The following is an 18,348-nucleotide window of genomic DNA, read 5'->3' on the forward strand; positions in this document are numbered from 1 at the left end:
ATGTCTATTTATTAAAAAAATATTCTTTTTTCGGAAAAATAATCTTTAACTTTTTAAATAGCTGAAGCGCCTCTCGAGCATGCTATATGACGTAGTAAAGAGGAGGGGGAAAATAGTTTATTTTTTTATGCGTAACAGGCTTGATTGAAGCTTTAACAATTTGGAACAATGTCTATGGTAAGTGATCAATAATTTACGTTTGTGCAATTGTTTATATTAAAGCATGTATATTATATCTATTGTTGAAGTATATAATATGTTCTTGTTAAAAATATCAATTGACATGTTTTCTAACCTAATTGTCGTAGCAAAATAAGAGAAACATACATATGTAGATTTCTTTTGCGATGGAACGTCCAAAAAGTAATCAACAGTAAACAAGAACAATAAAAATATATATTGTAATGTCATCAATAGAATTCCGTGGGAGAGTTATAAATCGTTTGCTTTAATCTTTGAGTTATTCTCGATGATAATTTGTTTGTATTGTTTTTATATAAAATCAATGATATGTTATATCTAAATGTAATTAAATAATATTCAATATTCTTCCTGTACTTGTAATCCACGAAAAGATAGCTTTTTATTTTTGTTTAACATTAGGTTTGCAAGACCCATCAGAATGACGCGTTTTACTATTTTTAATTTACGATTATTGAAATTGTAAAGATGCATCCATGAGGAATTATTCAACAAATTTATTTCTTTGGGTATATATTGTAAAAAAATGACTGAAAATTTCGATAGACACATTCTCGTTATTTTCATAAAGTAATTTAAAATAGTCACTTTTAGTGCTCCGTAAACTTAGTGTTAATTATATGTAAATGTTGTAATCAATTTGTGTATCACTCCATATAGAGCATCTGCGAACATATTGTATGCATTGAAATGTATTAATTGTTCAGCGTCCGGATGATCACAGGCGAAAATGGAACAGGGAAGAGTACGAAAGGATAGCGCTTCAACGTCTCCAGGATGAGATTGCTGAAGAGGAGCTGGGAATCCCGAAACAACCAGCTGTGAAAAGGGAGTTGTTGAAACAGAGAGATTACAAAGTAGACCTTGAGTCCAAATTAGGAAAAAGTGTTGTTATTAACAAAAATACACCATCTTCCCAAACTGGAGGGTAACGTCAAGAAATTCTATAATTATTTAATAAATCAATAACAATCTTTAAGTAATTGTGACACAGAGATATTGCATTTGCAGGTACTACTGCAATGTCTGCGATTGTGTTGTCAAGGATTCAATTAATTTCTTGGACCACATCAATGGAACAAAACGTAATACGCATTTCATTAATTAATAGTTGTAATACAACATTACAATGTTACCTTGCACACCAATATTTTGATATTCTTTTAGATCAACGTAATCTGGGCATGTCAATGAAGATAGAACGTTCCACATTAGAACAAGTTAAAGCACGCTTTGCAATTAATAAAAAGAAGTTGGAAGAAAAGAAGAAAGACTATGATTTAGAACAGAGAGTGAAAGAGTTGAAGGAAGAGGTCTGTTTCTTTCCGATTATAGTGTTACGATTATATTGATAAAAATTCGTTTGTTAACATTCTTGTTTTCATTGTTCACAGGAAGAGAAGATCAAGGAGTACAGAAAGGAAAAGAGGAAAGACAAGAAGAGAAAAATCGAAGAAGTTAACGATGACAATGGTGGACCTTCGGACGAAATGGCGGCGATAATGGGCTTCTCGGGATTTGGATCAAAGAAAAAGTGACAATAAAGGATAAGGAAGAACTACTGGATTGATTATGATGAAATGCCTTCTGAAGATGTATCTTTAGTGAAGACAGTGGTACCACACCTTCGTTTCTCACAAAACGTTGAGTTTGTAAATTAACATTGAACAGCACAAGGGTCATGGATGCACAAGACTGATCGTAGATTACAAAAGCTTATCCTTGATATCGATATTTAAGTTTCCAGTAAATTCCAACTGTATAACTTATTCCTGTCTTGTGTGATTCAATGTTTCCGTACACGGTATAGCAATAAATGTATTGAACATAACGAAAGTATGTTAATTTAGTGGGTAAAGATAGAGAAAGCACTGCAAAGGATCGCATAAAATAGTTCTGGCCTTAAGAAATACTTGTCGTCTTTGTGAAGCTTTATAAAAATGTGTGTTTTCATTTCTTCTGGACCAGTAATGTATGAGATAATGATTTCAACGTGTTTAATGATTCAATAAAGGTATAAGATTTTATAAATAATTGTTGTCTTGTTCTCGAGTTTTAAAACCACTCTATATTATAATTGCAAGCTTGTTCGGACCAGTTATTTATTTGAGGTGTGCGAGAACCTTAAAATGTCGGGTCGGGATGGGTCGAGAATTTTATTCGGGATCGGGACCGGTTCCCGAAAATTTCGGGATTCTCCAATATTCTCGGTATTTACGGGTTCTCGCACACCTCTATTATATATACGCTACTTTTTATAAGTAAAACGTTTGTAGGAGGTTTTTGTAGGTGGAAGACTTCGTTACTTGATTAAGGGTGAAATGGCAGAAAAAATGGGAAAAATATAATAGGTGTTCAAGAAGATGTACAAAGAATATATTATTCTTTAACAGTGCATAACTAGATTTAAACTAATTCCTGTCACTGTGAGGAAATAGTTGATCAAAGTACGCCACCTTCAACGGAGAACCTAATCGGTTTGATGGGTTCTTGTAAAAGAGATTACAGAGCGAAGTATTGACTACTGTATGTTGCAATTTGAATAGAAAATTTGTAGAGCCAACGATCTGGTTTTGTAGAACCAGTATTCATATTCATCTCATGAATGTTCAACCAGGTCAGAAATTTTTGTTAGCGCGTGTACAGATCCGGGGAATCGTTTGCGTGCCCGGTAAAAGTTAAAATGGTCCTTCGGTCGAAACGAAAGTGGTGTTGACGTCTGAAATGTAGCTGTATTGTAATCGTTTCTACAACTTTCTCTCTTGCGCGTCCACTGCCGTGCTCGTTCTTTCTCGCTGGAAAGAGGGGGATAGAGATTCTGTGGAGAGTTCTATGGGGATTTGCGTCTAATAGGAGGGAGAAAGATAGGGCTAAGTACACAGGTGTGCTGTCTCTTTCCATTCTGGTGTAACCGCGGAGATTGAAACCAAGTCCGTACGCTCCTCCTACCTGAGACTTAGCTCTGGGACCGTTTACCAGGTTCATCTTAGCATCGTAGTTCAGTATAGTCGTCACTCGTGGCCACGGAGCGTCCACGAGTGCGGTCATGGTCCCGAAGGTCAGCCGTCCGTGATCCAGGAATTGGAAGCCGTGATCTTGGAGAACGTTCCTCCAGTTCACAGGTGATCTGATAGTGCACGTGCGTCGACGGTGTGCGTTTTTTCCTGACGGCCCAATCGCATGGTGACCGTAATTTCATTTTTGCCCAGCTTCTGTGACTGTATTTTGATTTTTGCCCCGCTTCCGTGACTATTTAAATTTTTGCAACGCGTCGGTGACCGTATTTTCGATTTTTGAAAATTTCGTTTCCAAGCCAAATGATGGAATTCAACGTGTAACCAGAGATCTTATTGTTAGCTGTAGACGTTCAGGTAGATTGCTGGGGATTTTGAAGTTGTGGGTTTGATTTGGAGATCGTAGATGGTGTAGACGAAGATGTTGAGCGTTTGTGAGGGTTTGCTGGCTGAGGATATAGTGATTCGGGACTAGATGCTCGATGGACTTCTGCAGAGTTGAGTTGCTTTATGAGACTATTTGCGAGTGCCGGTTCTGCCGGACTGTTATTCAGCTGCCTAGAAGATCGACGTTATTGATCATCTAACGATGCCACGAACCCTTCAACCTATCCAGGAATGCAACTCGGGCAAGTCAAGTAAGTTTGCGAATCAAAGTTGTCTTAAATTAATGAGCAAGTCCATTTATTTGTTAGTTAAATTATATTTGTGAAGCTCCATGTATACAATATTACTGATTCTTTGAAATAAGAATCGAACAATTTTCAATTTTACTTTGGTGCTGAAGGTCACACGAGAAATATCAAAAAGTCTACCCAAAAAGTAAATGATCAGGATTTTTTATTTCTTTTCGTTCACACTGATGAATGATTTTTCTGTTTCCGATCAGTAGAAAGACCGGAATCATGCTCTTCAAATAAAATATATAACTCGTGTAATTTTGGTTATTTTTACTCGAAAAAAATCACACACATGAATCAAATACCAACGAATATGTGTGAAAAATCTCAATTCAAAGGGTTCAATAATTCTCTGGAAAAAATTCGTGTAAAAATGACCTCGAAAATCCGAATACCCCATTAAATCCAATGGAAAGCTTGTGGGGAATTCGATCGAGAGCCTATAGAATCGGGAAGCAGCGTTCTCGTGCAAAATTTCCTCCACGTCATAAATTTTCTAAAGGGGCGGCGAAGCGATGCGGCGAGAGAAACATGGCAAACAGATGTAAAAATTGCCGGGTACCGTTTTTAATAAGTGTCGTCAGCGGAATTATTGAACGAGGCTACTCTCGGACCAGTCGATTAAAATTCCTCGGCTTTAATTCCTCCGATTTCAACGTGTGCGCAATGCGAGGCTTGTCTTCGTTCGCGGATAATCGTTGCGAGCTTCAGCGAGCGCAACAGGCGCGCACGGTTTCTTGGTCTGAAACGACTCGCGCACTTTCCCTTTTCTTTTCCACGGAAGTGAAAATGATCGGGCTAGAGTGAATTCTGTTTCATTAGACGGCGTCTGCTCACCGTTCCTTGCTCGGACTCTTGTTTTCAGAATTTCTGCTCACTCGTGCGCGATCGGACGCCGGTGTCGGATCAATGTCCCGGAACGCTGGATCAAAATCGCTCGCCGTACGATACGTGGAACTGAATTTCTCGTGAAACACGTCTCGATCGTTGCTTTATGCTTCTGTGTACTGCGAGAGACGATTAGTCGAGTGCGCGAACGACGAAACGTGCCGGTGAAGCGCATTATGGGCTTGGCGCGAGGTAATTAGACGTCTCGATTAACACATTATCTACCGGCGATTATTCCGTAATTTTTCAAAGTTTATGGCCCGTGACTGAGGATTTTTTAATAGATCCATAAACCAACAACTGTTAGAAAATTTGCGAGAGATCTAAATAAATTCCTGCGAGTATGGCAAAAATTACCTAGTTGAAGAATTTCAAGATAATTTGGCCGGCCCATTTTTTATTCTATAATTATCGGAATTACAAAGCGATGTATACCGGTCGCATTTTGTGCTCGGTGCATTTGATGTTAAATTAAAACGGTACGATAAGGAGAAATCGAATTTTTTCAGAGTTCTCGACCAGAGTACTCCGTTAAATTGTTCGGCACTATGAATGGATTCAGGATAGAGGAAGAAAGAGATTTTGCGAAAATATGTAATGGGTTACTATAACAGATTTACGACCGTAGTTTATAGATGCTCGACGAGAGTCGAAGTATTCGCACGGTATAAGCGCGCGGATTGATATTTGCATAAGCAATTGGTTTCTAATGGCTCTAACAGCACTCTAATCTTACTTCTATTTTTTGCAGAATTTTTTCGAAAGAATTTCTCATAACGCGGTTCTAGTAGCTTGATCATCCACTGTGAATATTTTTCAACCCGAGCTTCAGATTTTGTGGTGGGTTTTCGATCACGTTTGGAAAAGGGAATTATATTTATTTGTTGTGGAAGTTTCTATGCTTAAAATAATATAAGGCTAATGCAAAATCGTTGAATTACAGTCTTACTGCGGTAGTGTCTAATACAGTAGTATAGCACAGAGATTTCAACGCCTGGATATTAAGGCGGCGATTTCAACGTTTGGGCGACAGTGTCGCCGGCGGCTGCTGATCATTATAATAGTATGAATTATGATCGTTCGCTCAATCAAATCCTTAATCCGAAAGGAAACATTTCTGTACCATGGAAAATCTATTCAGATACACTAGCCGCAGAAATCATATTTCAAGAATTCAGCACACGTCCGGATATTTACTGACAAACACATACAGAAACAGAAACTAAATAGAGATCGACCTCCTTCGTCAATCTTTACTCGCTTAAAAAACCGTATAAAAATTTCTTTAAGTAACGGAATTAATCTCTCCATTAAATCATGGAACTGTAGTCTACTTTTAGGAATTCATCTGTGCATTGATTCGCATCTTTCCATTCAAAAAATTTTTCTACGACGTTGAATCACGACCGAATTAATCGCAAAAAGTATTTTAGCTATACATCACCTAGTTTCCCCGTAATAAATGTTGAAAACTGACTTAATTTTTTGAGCGATTTAATGAGATGACACTCCGGTAGTTTCGCAAAAATGTTTGTGCTGCTACGGCCAATATATTTGAGCCGGCCAACATATTTGCCATTCATTTTTTGTTTGGAAACGTAGCATCGGGAGACTGAGTTTAGCTTTCCATAAATTTCTCGTTCATCAAACCACCATAAATATTCGACTAATATTCACGATCGCAAAAAAGCGTTAGCTAAAATTTTCGCCTACCCAAACAAGCTTGTCCTCGATATTCAAGGTCAGGTGAAATTTTTCTTTTCACCTGCGCTCGGTTTTTTCTGCCCGTTTAACCGTCGAACGGTTTTGATTAATAAAGCGAGGCATCCATCAGGAGCATCCCCGGGCGCCTGTCTCTAATCATCGTCGTTATTAATGTCATGAATGTTTCGTTGCTTTCTTCTTCAGACCCAGAAAACGTCGAAAGTCGCTTGCGAAAGATGATCGTTGTCGTCGCTCGACGTTCCAAGTAATTTTTGGCACTTCAAATTAAGAAAGTGACTTCTTTAAACGAGTGACACTTGCTGGAAATTAAAACAAGCCGTGTACCGAGGAGATTAACAAGATTTTCTTTTCTGAAAGTCTTTCGATGTTCGCTGCCCGAGCGGTGGACGACTCATCTTTAATTTTGCATCAGTGTTCCGCGTCGTAGCAGGCTTATCTTTCGGATTTAAAAGAGGAGGCATGTTATGTTGGATCAGCTCTGTTGGATAGTTTCTCATCCAGCGACATGGTCGACCGCGTTATGGTTCACCTACTATCGCTAACTCTTCTTAACACGTTTCGATGACTGCGCTGTATGAAAATCAGATTAACCCTCGAACGCAGAGTCATCTCTTGTTTATTCGTTCTGATATTTATTTGTTGCAGCATACGTCCTGTCTCGCTATATTATTTATTACGTTTATTGCGTGTCCGTTTTGTATCGTTTTAACGTCCTTCCTGTTTTGTAATGTGACAAAGTGTTTCATTTATTCTAGATTCAGTTGATAAATAATTTGCTAAAAAGCGAATAATTGCTTAATAATTTGCTTTGCGAGCGCGGTGTGAAATGGAAGAAAGAGTTTGTTGAAACAAGTACGGTTTGAAATCAAATGGACAGTGTTTCAAAGAAAGCACGATTTAAATTAAAATGAACAATACGTTAAAATAGGCACGATCTGAAACGAAATGAATTTATTAAGAAATGCTTAGTTGTTAACCGCTGCCGCAATTAGATAATTAGCTCGTTGCCATTGATTCAAGCACGAATGCGTACGCGAGCAGATGTCGCGTCGATTCGATAACAAAAGTGGGATGGAGACCTCGAATATTGGGTCTGAAAAAATCTTTGTTATCAAATAGAGAACGAGAATAACAATTACCTGCTTTAACAGAGCGGATCCCTCGACTGAACCGTCACGCCGCGGCCTCAACGGACACAAGACGACGCGATTAAATCACAGTTTTAATTGAATTACACGGGCCCGGCTCCGCATTACTATATTAATACTATTCCTGCCACGGTCGGTCAAATTGACCTTTTCAAACTTCTGCGTACAATTTCGTACATACACCATTATCACATCGCTATTTATCTTTACGACTTTTCTTAAAGCACGTATATACAATGTATTTTTCAATATTTATCTCTCGTTTTATTTTTTCTGTTCCACGAAATATATGTATCTTGTCCTACCTACCGCGGCCGGTCAATTTGACCGCACGAGATAATGTGGTATTTACTCTTCTAAACCTAAACAATGGCTATTCTCAATGTGGCATGGCCAACTCAAAATAAATGAGCCGCCTTATTGAATGAGACGCTATCGAGTTACGCACCGAGTTACAAACCGCAAAGGTGGACGACACAGTACAATTTTGTAAATCGAGGAGAGAGCATCGCAGTATTTTTTATATAATTGCAATTATATGAAAATAAATTTGTATCGTCATTTTATGGAAGTTGTTCATCTACTAATTCATTCAGCAACAAATTGACTATTATCCACGTTTAATGTATTAACAATAAATTTTTTTAAGGACCGGTCATTTTGACCACTACACGGTAGGAATAGGTATACTAAGAGTGTCGGTAGGTTTAGCGTTAATAACCTGTCCACATTGTGTACACATGGTCCGACCAGAAGAGAAATCACGGAGCGTACCGAGCAATGTACACGCGGCGATTCAAAAGTTGAAGAAGATCCTTTCCCGAGTTCTCAAACTAATTCTCATTGTCAGGCAGAAGTTCTTGATCGGCATGATGCAGCAAATACTACGTTCATTAGAAACTTCTTAATGGCTTCGTAGAACATTATTCTATTAGTTTCTAATTTTCTTGTACTCTTCAGGCTTCTGTCAACCTCTTGCCGTACAATTGTCTTCGCGCGATTAATTAAAAACGTTTTCGTCTTCGATCGTTTCCCAGGAGAAAAGGAAAATTTACGTTTATTCTACATCTCTCTGTACATCAGTGACGAGCAACCCGCGGACTGTAGTGTACATACTTAAACATACCAATCGAATAATTTTAGTTTGTGAAATGTATTTGTTATTTCTTACACAGACTTAAAATAAAACCTTTTTTTTGGATCTATTACTTTTTATATTTATAAATATTTCCTACAAAAGTTACTCGGTATTCAGCCAGCAGTAAATTATGTTCTTGAAGATTTGCATCAAAGCTTGTATTCGATCAAAAATAAAGGTGACAACAATTTTTGTTATGAAACCATATCATTTCTTTTTATGCGAATCAACGCAAATTTGCATTCTTTTAAAAAAAAGGATTCAGGTACTTATATAGAAAATTGATTAGTGTAGAAGTTGTGATCTTTGTCCCGAATGCCCTCGGGCCGCCGGATCTGCTACACGGCCAAGTACGGCCCGCGGGCCGACTGGTGCTCATCAGTGTACAGTATGAGCTATAATTTTTCAAATTCTGGGGGAGTGGGGGCGGGGGGGCGGAAGACAAAGAGCAGGGAAAGAACAACCGTTGGTCACTGTCACGGAGTAACGCGTTATTTTTCGCTCGTTTCGCGAGGCATCATCACAGCATGGCAGCGGGACCGCTACACGATGATTTACTAGACACCCTGACACGATTTACTGGACACCTCTGCTGTCGTGATGATACGCCAGTTTCGACGACGTTTAACAATTTTTCGTAGCGGTATACACCGCGGCCATTTACCCGCGAGCATAGCGCACACGCTTATAATACTAAGCGTTCGGGAAAGCTAGCACACGGAAGAATCTTTTCGTTGAAACGCCTCGTCTCGTCTCGTCTCGTCTCGTTGTCGGCGATTATCGAGCAGAATACTTCGACCTCTAACACCTGTTCTAAAGTCACGTTTCTGCCTCGGAGCGGCGGCTCTTCTCTCTTAGTCAAACGGGAGAGAATAAAGGGCTTCGAAACAGCGAGAGAGCTTGAGCTCGCGTGAAAAGACCGGCGTTTCTATTTTACGACGAACCGCCATGCGAGAGAGTTAACGGTTTGTCTTTTGCAACAACCGATGACAACGGTCGCGACGCTTCCTCGTCGGTCACCTTCCATCGCGTCGGCCATTACCGCAACTCAAAGACGTTTCCGTGCTACTGGAAGTCGTATTTCACCGGTTGGCTAATTGTAATTGCTGATTTCGCGCGATCGCGATAGCCGGTGCCCTTTTCGAAACTCCACGGGAAATCCTCGATACCAGTATTGCAGACGATATTTCTATAAGGACAGTATGATGTACGAAGAAACATTAATCCTCCGGATGGTATGCAGGAGTCATTCGTGACCCGTCGCGATGTGGATATGCTCGAGCGACCGTCAATATGCACAATTTCATTCCGATATAAGACGACGCTTTTTATTCCGAAATGAGAAGATCGCTGCCCCCTCTTCTTCTTCTTCTTCATTCGAAATACGACGAAATTCGGTCCCCAGCCATCGCCTTATAGCGAAAGAAAATTGTAATGAACTAGTAATCAGAAATGCATTTCATGAAGTTTTATTAGGTGCAGGAGAATTTGTTTAATCCTGATCGTCTGCAAGCCAGCGCATATGAATTTATGTTTGCGCAAACATCCGCCACGGTTGCGCCCGTCAGCGATGCTAATCGTAATCAAGTCACGTGAAAGTTGTGCAAAGTCATATTTACGTACAATAGTTGCGTGAAATATAGTTGCATGGGACGTAACTGGAACACTTTGAAACGCGTTACTTTCTTCGAAGAAAATTACACGGAATATTTTAAACAACGAGGATGCAGACTCTACTTAATTATGGTGCAAGGACTGGTATAGTTACAGTAGGTAGGCCTAGTTACGGCAGCCATAAGGATACCATTTCACTGGACGCAAATTATCTCTCGGAAAGAGGACGTTTTTGACGATCATACACGGCTGTACAGATCACAGTGCTTTTATTTAATTTTATTTATTTTATCAATTTCTACGGTACAAAGTTTATCAATTTTTGGAGTCATTCAATTCAGATCCAATCGTTATAGCCTTGCATTATTAAATTTGTTTGTATTTAATGAATTACTAAACATTTCAGTACTGTACGAGTAAATCGCGCCATTTTGGTATGTACAGCATGAAAAAATATATACAGAGGGGAAATATTCTAGGTCGGAAGAAATGTTTCATTTTAGAGTTAAAATGGCTTCGAGTGCAAGGGGTTAATAACTGAATCACTATTGAAACACAGGATGTCTTCAAAGTTGAAATTGCGTTTCGTTATCTAATCAATTTGTTTGCAAGCTTCCATGAGAATTAAGAGAAATTGTCGACTCTTATCCAGTCGGCGAAGGTTTATTGCAACCGAAGATCTGTTGTTCTCAACGTTGCGAATGCGAAATATGCGCGGAACAGTGCAACCGCGAGCGTAATTGCGAGGAGTCTCACGAAAAGTGGTCGATTGCGTCAGAGGGGAATTTTTCTGGGAGATCTTGAGGATCCGTGCGAATGAAGAACGTGGACGACGTGAAATCTTTTTTCGTCATCCTGGTCACGAACGAGAGCTAGATCCATACGATCGACCTCCAGCCACCTCCACCAGCCCGCCGGGAATTGTTTCTCGTAAAACCAAAGCCAAGAAACGACATTTACCTTTTGTGGTCGATCGGGTGCGCTCGTCGGAAGTGTCCGATCATTCGAGTCGAGTGCAGAAATCAAAAAGTATCGACTTGCAATTTTTCGCGAGGTTCCGTCGTCTCTCCAATGTGCACGCGCGAATTCGACTCTGTGCTTGTAGCTCGTTCTTCGAGGAACCATAAACGTTCGTAGTCGCACCATACGTATTCGTTGCTAATTTAGTGTGTCAGTGACTACCGCATCGACGAAGAAAAGAATTTTGATTATTTCTCGGTCTCGCAACCGTGGAAATCGACTCGGTTCACACAGTTTCTTTCTCTTTCGCTTACTCATCCTCCTTCCGGGCTCTCTCGCACATTATTGACTCTCATTTGCTTGCTCTGCGCACGCTTTATTCGCATACTCGATTATTTCTCCATTATTTTGCAGATTAACAACAAATGGAATGATCAAACCATTTTTTCAGAAACCTTTGCAGCGGTGAAAACAATAATTTGTACTGACTTTTAACAACACTCTTTGCATTTTCGTTCCGACGACTTACTTTTGTTCGATACGTTAACATTCATTTTTACGACACGCAAGAATAAATTAATTCTGTTCTGCAGATTAACAACAAATGGAATGATCAAACCATTTTTTGAGAAACCTTTGCAGGGGTGAAACCACTTTCCCAAAGAAATTCTGTTTTTAATATAATTTGTACTGATTTTTCGACTTATTGTTGCTCGATACGTTAACATTCATTTTTACGACACGCAAGAATAAACTAATTCTGAACAGTTTTTAGAATTTCATCAGCTGTAGATATAACATAGGTTTATAATAGATAATAGTAAGAAAACTCCAACATGATTGTCTTTAGAAAATAGTCCAAGGTATATCTCAAAATGTCAACAGTCTATTTGTTATAACATATTAAAACTGACCGCTTCTTTCGTCGTGACTCTGTGCAACATTCCAAAATCAACGAAAGTAACTATTTATCACAAAAATTGAACAAGAAACAGTGTACCGATCGTATTGTTATAAACAGATTGTGGAATTTGTGTATTTATGGGAGAGCATTTAAAGAACTAAACAATACTATTACATTAGGCTCCCATATAACACGATAAAAAAATTGTTTACAAAAGACTGAACATACGTATCTTTTACGGTAATATTGTGCACAGTCTTTTTAAACAATTCTTTATACATATACTGCACATTTCCTGCCACACAAGACACATGTATACAGTACTTTCAGACGGGTTTTCCAATTACGTTATACAAGAGTTTACTGAATATTATTTTCAGTTAATTAAAACGACCAGGAAAAGGAATGAATGTCTATGCAGTTCCTACATGTTACAATGAACGCAGATCATTTTTCTTTCGCATTAAAACCCGCAGTCTAGTTATAATTAGACCGTGGATCTTTATGCACAATAAAATTGTTCTCTGTATTTGAATAATTTCAGCAATTTGAATGTACATCGATTATTTTAGTTCTTCCACTGTTTCACGCCTATTCATTTTCGTCGTGAATGCGTAAAATCTGTAGTCTAATTATCACGAATACTTTTTTATATTTCCTTTTGGGCCGAAGTAATATAGAGATCAAGAATTTAGTGAGTGGAAAGAAAATCGCGGAAGTATTAAACGGCTAAAGGAAGCAGAGAAACACGATGCTCGCTATTCTAGCTTACATAATTCAGAGCTTCCTCGTTCATCCCCCTGTTAACATCGCCGCCATCTTTCCGCGTGCTTGCGCCTTGTTCTTGTTATCGAAGTCGGACTCGTTTCTTTTCCTTTCTTGGTTCTTGTTTCTTGGATGAGCACTTTCCGCTGTTCTATAAAGTATGCTCTTCTATTTCATGCATCACTGTTTCACCGTATATGTTACATGCCGATGTTTACGAACGCATTAACGATATCGACATGATAACGCATAACGGTACATTCTGTGCGCCTACATGCTTACGCACACTTGCTACCGTCGCACGTGCGTTGCAAGTTATGGGCAAATCGATCGGACCGTTACGGCTTTTGATACGCACAACATTTCGCTGAACGTTTTCAGCAAGAGCTACTCGACTTTACGGCGAGAACTTGAGAACGCGCATTAGCATTTGATAATCTGTTTTATAGTCTAGAGGAAAGATCGAAATTTCTCTACGGCGGAAGAGTTCTAAAGGTTCGATTAGCTTTACCTAAGCTTTTATTATCCCATTAATGGACCCCGGATCTTTATGCTAATTACTGGGCGGCGGATCTTCATGCAAAATAGAAATTCTCCAGGCCAAATAAAAATGTTGTATTTCTTTTTCCAATAATCTTAGCGAGTCTGTTCATCCATTTTTGCCATGAACGCATAAAACCCGCAGCCTACTAATTACCATTTTCACGCTTAATGTTCTGGTAATCATAAGGGAATTATTCTCGCCGACCACTCTCCGAATTCGTCCAGCGAAACTCAGTCTCCAAGTTCCATTTTGACCAGGTGCAGGCGAACGGGTCACAGAAGACCCGATACCCCAACGAGATCGTTAACAATTCCGCGTGTTCGAAAAACCTGACCACGTCCAGGTCACGCCCGAAGGTATTCCTGCTCGCGAGATCAGGTGGGTGGGTCAGTGATCCTCTAACATGTTGGTCACGCTCTGATCGTGACATCCGGCGTGGCTGATCACACTGAAACACGATGGTGGCCGAACTGTCGAGCATTCCGTTTGGCAACGCGCAACGAAAGACAGCTACGGTGGGTCCCGAGAGGCTTAGATCCTCAGCGAAGCCGAAGAGCAGGCCCAGATGGATCGAGGCTGCGACGCGAGAACCGATCTACAGCGTTTTGGACAATAACGAGACGTTCGCTGACGTAGCGTCGGGTAGCAAACGGAACATAGTGGTGATCAGCGCTGTGAAGAGCGAGAAGCAACTGGAAGATCCTAGGAAGCTGATCGAGAGCAAAGGAGCTGATAGAGTTACCGTGGCGGAGAGGGAATCTCTGGAAGATGATGACCCCCTGTACAGCGTGGTGAAGAAGCCGAAGAGGGTCCAGTTGCCGGAACCTGGCACCGAGAAGAGCAAACTCAAGAAAACCGAGGAACAGACCCCGCAGAGTAGCCAAGAGGTCAAGTCCCGTCAAGAGGAGCTGAAGAGGTGGCTGCAGGTGGCTTCGAACCAGCTACCCGAACCCCGCAGGTTGTTCGACCTCGGCGAGATGTACTCGAACCACTTAGGCGAGTTTGATCAGCTGCAAGCTGATTGGAAGAGGAATGTCTCCATCCCCCGGGGGGTCGTCGGTCTTGTAGGCCCGTACAGGGTCTACCAAAACCCGAACGAAAGGAGAGAGTACATGCTGCAAGAGGAAGAGCTTGTCGAAGAAGTCGTTGATTCGGTCAGCGAGATTGCCGCCCGGGAGAATCATCTTGGGGAACCTCATCAGAGAGCAAAGTGGAGGATCAGGGACGACGATGAGGATACGCTGGTGCCCGATATTAGGGAGATTCCGGGGCTAGAAGAGTTTACCATGGAGAACAAGGAGACCACCGAGTGGAAGAAGATCGATGATCAGACGACTGTTGAATACAATCAGAATGAGGAATCCAGGAAGATCGAGCAGGAACTGAGGAGTGCTGTGGATGGGATCTTGCAGGGGAAGGAGGAGAGGGCTGTGGATGTTCCCGATGAGGTGTCCTCTGTGTCCACGAAGTCGATGAACGAGAAGGGTGAGGCTTATTCAGAGTTTTGGGGATTGTTGTTCTTGAAGAGATTTGTTGGATTGTTCTTGTTAGACAGGTTTGGTGTGGGAGATACTGTCTTTGATTTGGCAGGCACATGTTTCTCTAGCTTTTCCTGAAATGGTTCTTCAATTATTACGGGATGAGGGAACTCAATCGTTTCGCAAGCGACATTATTTACATTTTTTTTATCGAAGTCTACTTGTTTAAGGATTTAAACTTGCCCGCTGGTGCCCGTGGGCACAAGTGGGACATGAAAATGAGCGTACTTTCCATTTTTCTTTCATTATTTATGTAATTACTTATCGTAAATAAATATCTCTTATGTTTTTGTTAACTATACACTGCATAGTAACATACGTGAAACCTCTTTTTGTTTTTATTGCATAAATTTCTGAAGTACGGACTATAATAGTCAAAATTATAGCGGTGTTCGAATATTTTCGTGACCGACTGTATGCAGTCTTGCCGGCGGGGGGCTTCGTGCCCGCCGTTCTGTGTACGCTCAGGGCACGAAAATCGCTGCCCGTACGGGCACACGCTGAACAACTCTGATTTAACTGGTCGTTGCCACCTGTTGTTGGATTGTTGTTGCTGAACAGATAACTTCACAGTTTATGGTAGTTAACAATCCATGTTGTAGCAATGTTTTCAGCGAGGTGTCTATTGTATTCGCTAAATCTAGATATCTGTAGAGGTTGGACAGGTTGAATAGTTGAAGAGTGTAATCTGCAAGGGCATTAGAGGAGTCTAAGAACACCGTTTTCCGACGTACTAAAATTATTAGAACAACACATTCGTCCTCGACGAAGAGAGTAGTTAACAATCCCTGTTGTTGCAATGTTTTCAGCGAGGTATCTGTTGTATTCGCTAAATCTAGATATCTGTAGAGGTTGGACAGGTTGAATAGTTGAAGAGTGTAATCTGCAAGGGCATTAGAGGAGTCTAAGAACACCGGTTTCCGACGTACTAAAATGATTAGAAGAACACATTCGCCCTCGACGAAGAGAGTAGTTAACAATCCCTGTTGTTGCAATGTTTTCAGCGAGGTATCTATTGTATTCGTTAAATCTAGATATCTGTAGAGGTTGGAGAGGTTGAATAGTTGAAGAGTGTAATCTGCAAGGGCATTAGAGGAGTCTAAGAACACCGGTTACCGACGTATTAAAATGATTAGAAGAACACATTCGTCCTCGACTTCTATTCCTTACGGTTGACATAAGATTTACGTACCACGAATGCAGAGATCCGCAGTCTAGGTACGACAAGCGAACGACACGGTTTCATGTATTAACGATCCGTGGGGGTATTTGTATGCGCGATGTACGTTCCTCGACGTACGGTATCGTCGGACGAAAAGGATCAGCTAGCGGTAGATAGGACGTGGCTCATGTGCGCTCGTTCAAGTCACTGTACGTGCGAGGTGTCTTTATTAGTCGAGTGACCAATATTCAGCATTGTCTGCTCCGAAGTGTACCGATGTCTGATTCGATTCATTACGAGTAACGGTGTACCAGATGTCCGACACCTATTCTAACCATGATCGCCTCGGATCCGTGTACTCCCTGGCGATAATGTTCTATTTCGTTGCAGAAAACAACTAGAGTTACATTCTAATGGACCACGGATTCCGTGGATCTCTAACATTGAAATAACGAGAAGTTAAAGAATATAAATTTGGAAACGTTATTTTCAACTTACTGAAATTATTGAAGAGAGAGGGAATTTTTTACTCGGTTACCATTACTTGCAACCGATGCACTAAACTTTGCACAAAGCAGTCTATCACGATGGATGCTACTTTAACCCTTAGCACTCGAATGGCGACTGTAAGGCGCCAGTAAAAATTCTCTGTATCATTATTCAAAATATTTTTTACGTTATTAAATTTGTTTGTATTTAATAAATTATATGTAAATATACATATTATTGTACATATTAAATAGATAAAGATAAAGATAAATACATATTAAATAGATAAAGATAAAGATATACATATTATACATATTAAATTAGTAAACATTTCAGTACTGTACGAGTAAATTGCACCATTTTCATATGTATAGCATGGAAAAATATATATACAAGGAAAATATTCTAGGTCGGAAGAAATGTTTCGTTTTAGAGTTAAAATGGCTTCGAGTGCAAAGGGTTAACCCTTTCGCATTCTAAAAATCTTAACAGAATACACATAGTGTCCCGGCATCGGTGGTACGCTGAGGAGAGGGTGATTCTACATGAAAGAACAAATCGAAAATGAAGAATAAAATGTTTTCGTTTGTTTTCGCACGTGGGAGACGTTATTCGAGTAAAAATGACGAGTAAAAATACAAAGCATTGGTACACCTAGGAGATGACGCAGCAACGGTAGAATTCGAGACGCGGTATCCCGTAGAATTTCAGCAATCTCGGCAGCAATTTAACGTTTCAGTTCTCATCGTGAAACGGCTGTTCCCCGAGAGCGTACGTCGAACGGCTCTTCTCATGGATCTCACAATTCTATTACTTTTTATACACCGCAGCCCGCGCGGTAATGAATAGTCAGCTGCCACGACTTTCGCTGTTTTTGTTGCCCGTTGTTGCCCCCTCCTCCCGGACTCTAAACGTACACAATCATCGTCGTAAATCCTTGCTACCAGCCGCCGAGGAAACGCCGGCAAATTTCCACGGGCAAAAACCTCATCGACGACTTCCCGTCGATCGAATTATCCCGCGCGATCCGCCCGACTTCCGGTTCACCCTCGAACCGTCAAATTAAATGAAACGTTTCGACAAACGAGGCAGTAAAATCTTTTTCCCGCCACATTGTCCGGACGTGAAACAGAAATAGAGTTCTTACCTTTCTTTCTCACAGATCTTTATTCCCGCTTACAACTTTCTTTGTTGGGGCACTTCTATGTAGGATCATTGTCTTTTCTGTCGGAGATGGAAGACAGCCAGACTTGGACATTATCCACGTAAACTATTCCAAAAATAATAGTTACTATCGTTGGTGTTAAATAACAATAATAATAACTCCTTAAATAATAATAATAAATAATGGTAAAATCGGGGATGAGCGGCACTTTCTAAAGAATTACCTAAGTTAACACTTTGAACGCCAAACTAGAAACCCCAAAAATTCCATAAAATCGAAGTAAGTTATTTAATGAAATAAAAATTGCAAAAAATTAGATGTACGATACCGAGTAATCCTCCAACTTTCTTGCATGTTACAGATCCTGATTAAGTCTAGTACAATGAATATATCAATGTAAACATTCATTTTAA

General features: G+C 40.2%; 2 protein-coding genes across 2 annotated transcripts in view; both read left to right on the plus strand.

The window, feature by feature from the left end:
• Positions 1-52: 52 nt before the first annotated feature.
• On the plus strand, positions 53-2,235 carry LOC143355994 (zinc finger matrin-type protein 2). Its single transcript, XM_076791287.1, has 5 exons — positions 53-177; positions 909-1,129; positions 1,213-1,286; positions 1,369-1,514; positions 1,596-2,235. Exons 1-5 carry the CDS (start codon positions 169-171, stop codon positions 1,737-1,739), a joined length of 594 nt encoding a protein of 197 aa, XP_076647402.1. The 5' UTR covers positions 53-168; the 3' UTR covers positions 1,740-2,235.
• An 11,804-nt stretch (positions 2,236-14,039) lies between these two features.
• LOC143355995 (proton channel OtopLc) overlaps positions 14,040-18,348 on the plus strand; it is a 28,043-nt gene continuing 23,734 nt past the window's right edge. The window contains exon 1 of the mRNA XM_076791288.1: positions 14,040-15,066. Within this exon, the coding sequence (XP_076647403.1) occupies positions 14,040-15,066 (1,027 nt within the window). The remainder of the gene's footprint in view (positions 15,067-18,348) is intronic.

Source organism: Halictus rubicundus, chromosome 7 (assembly GCF_050948215.1).
Source record: "Halictus rubicundus isolate RS-2024b chromosome 7, iyHalRubi1_principal, whole genome shotgun sequence".
Classification (NCBI taxonomy): domain Eukaryota; kingdom Metazoa; phylum Arthropoda; class Insecta; order Hymenoptera; family Halictidae; genus Halictus; species Halictus rubicundus.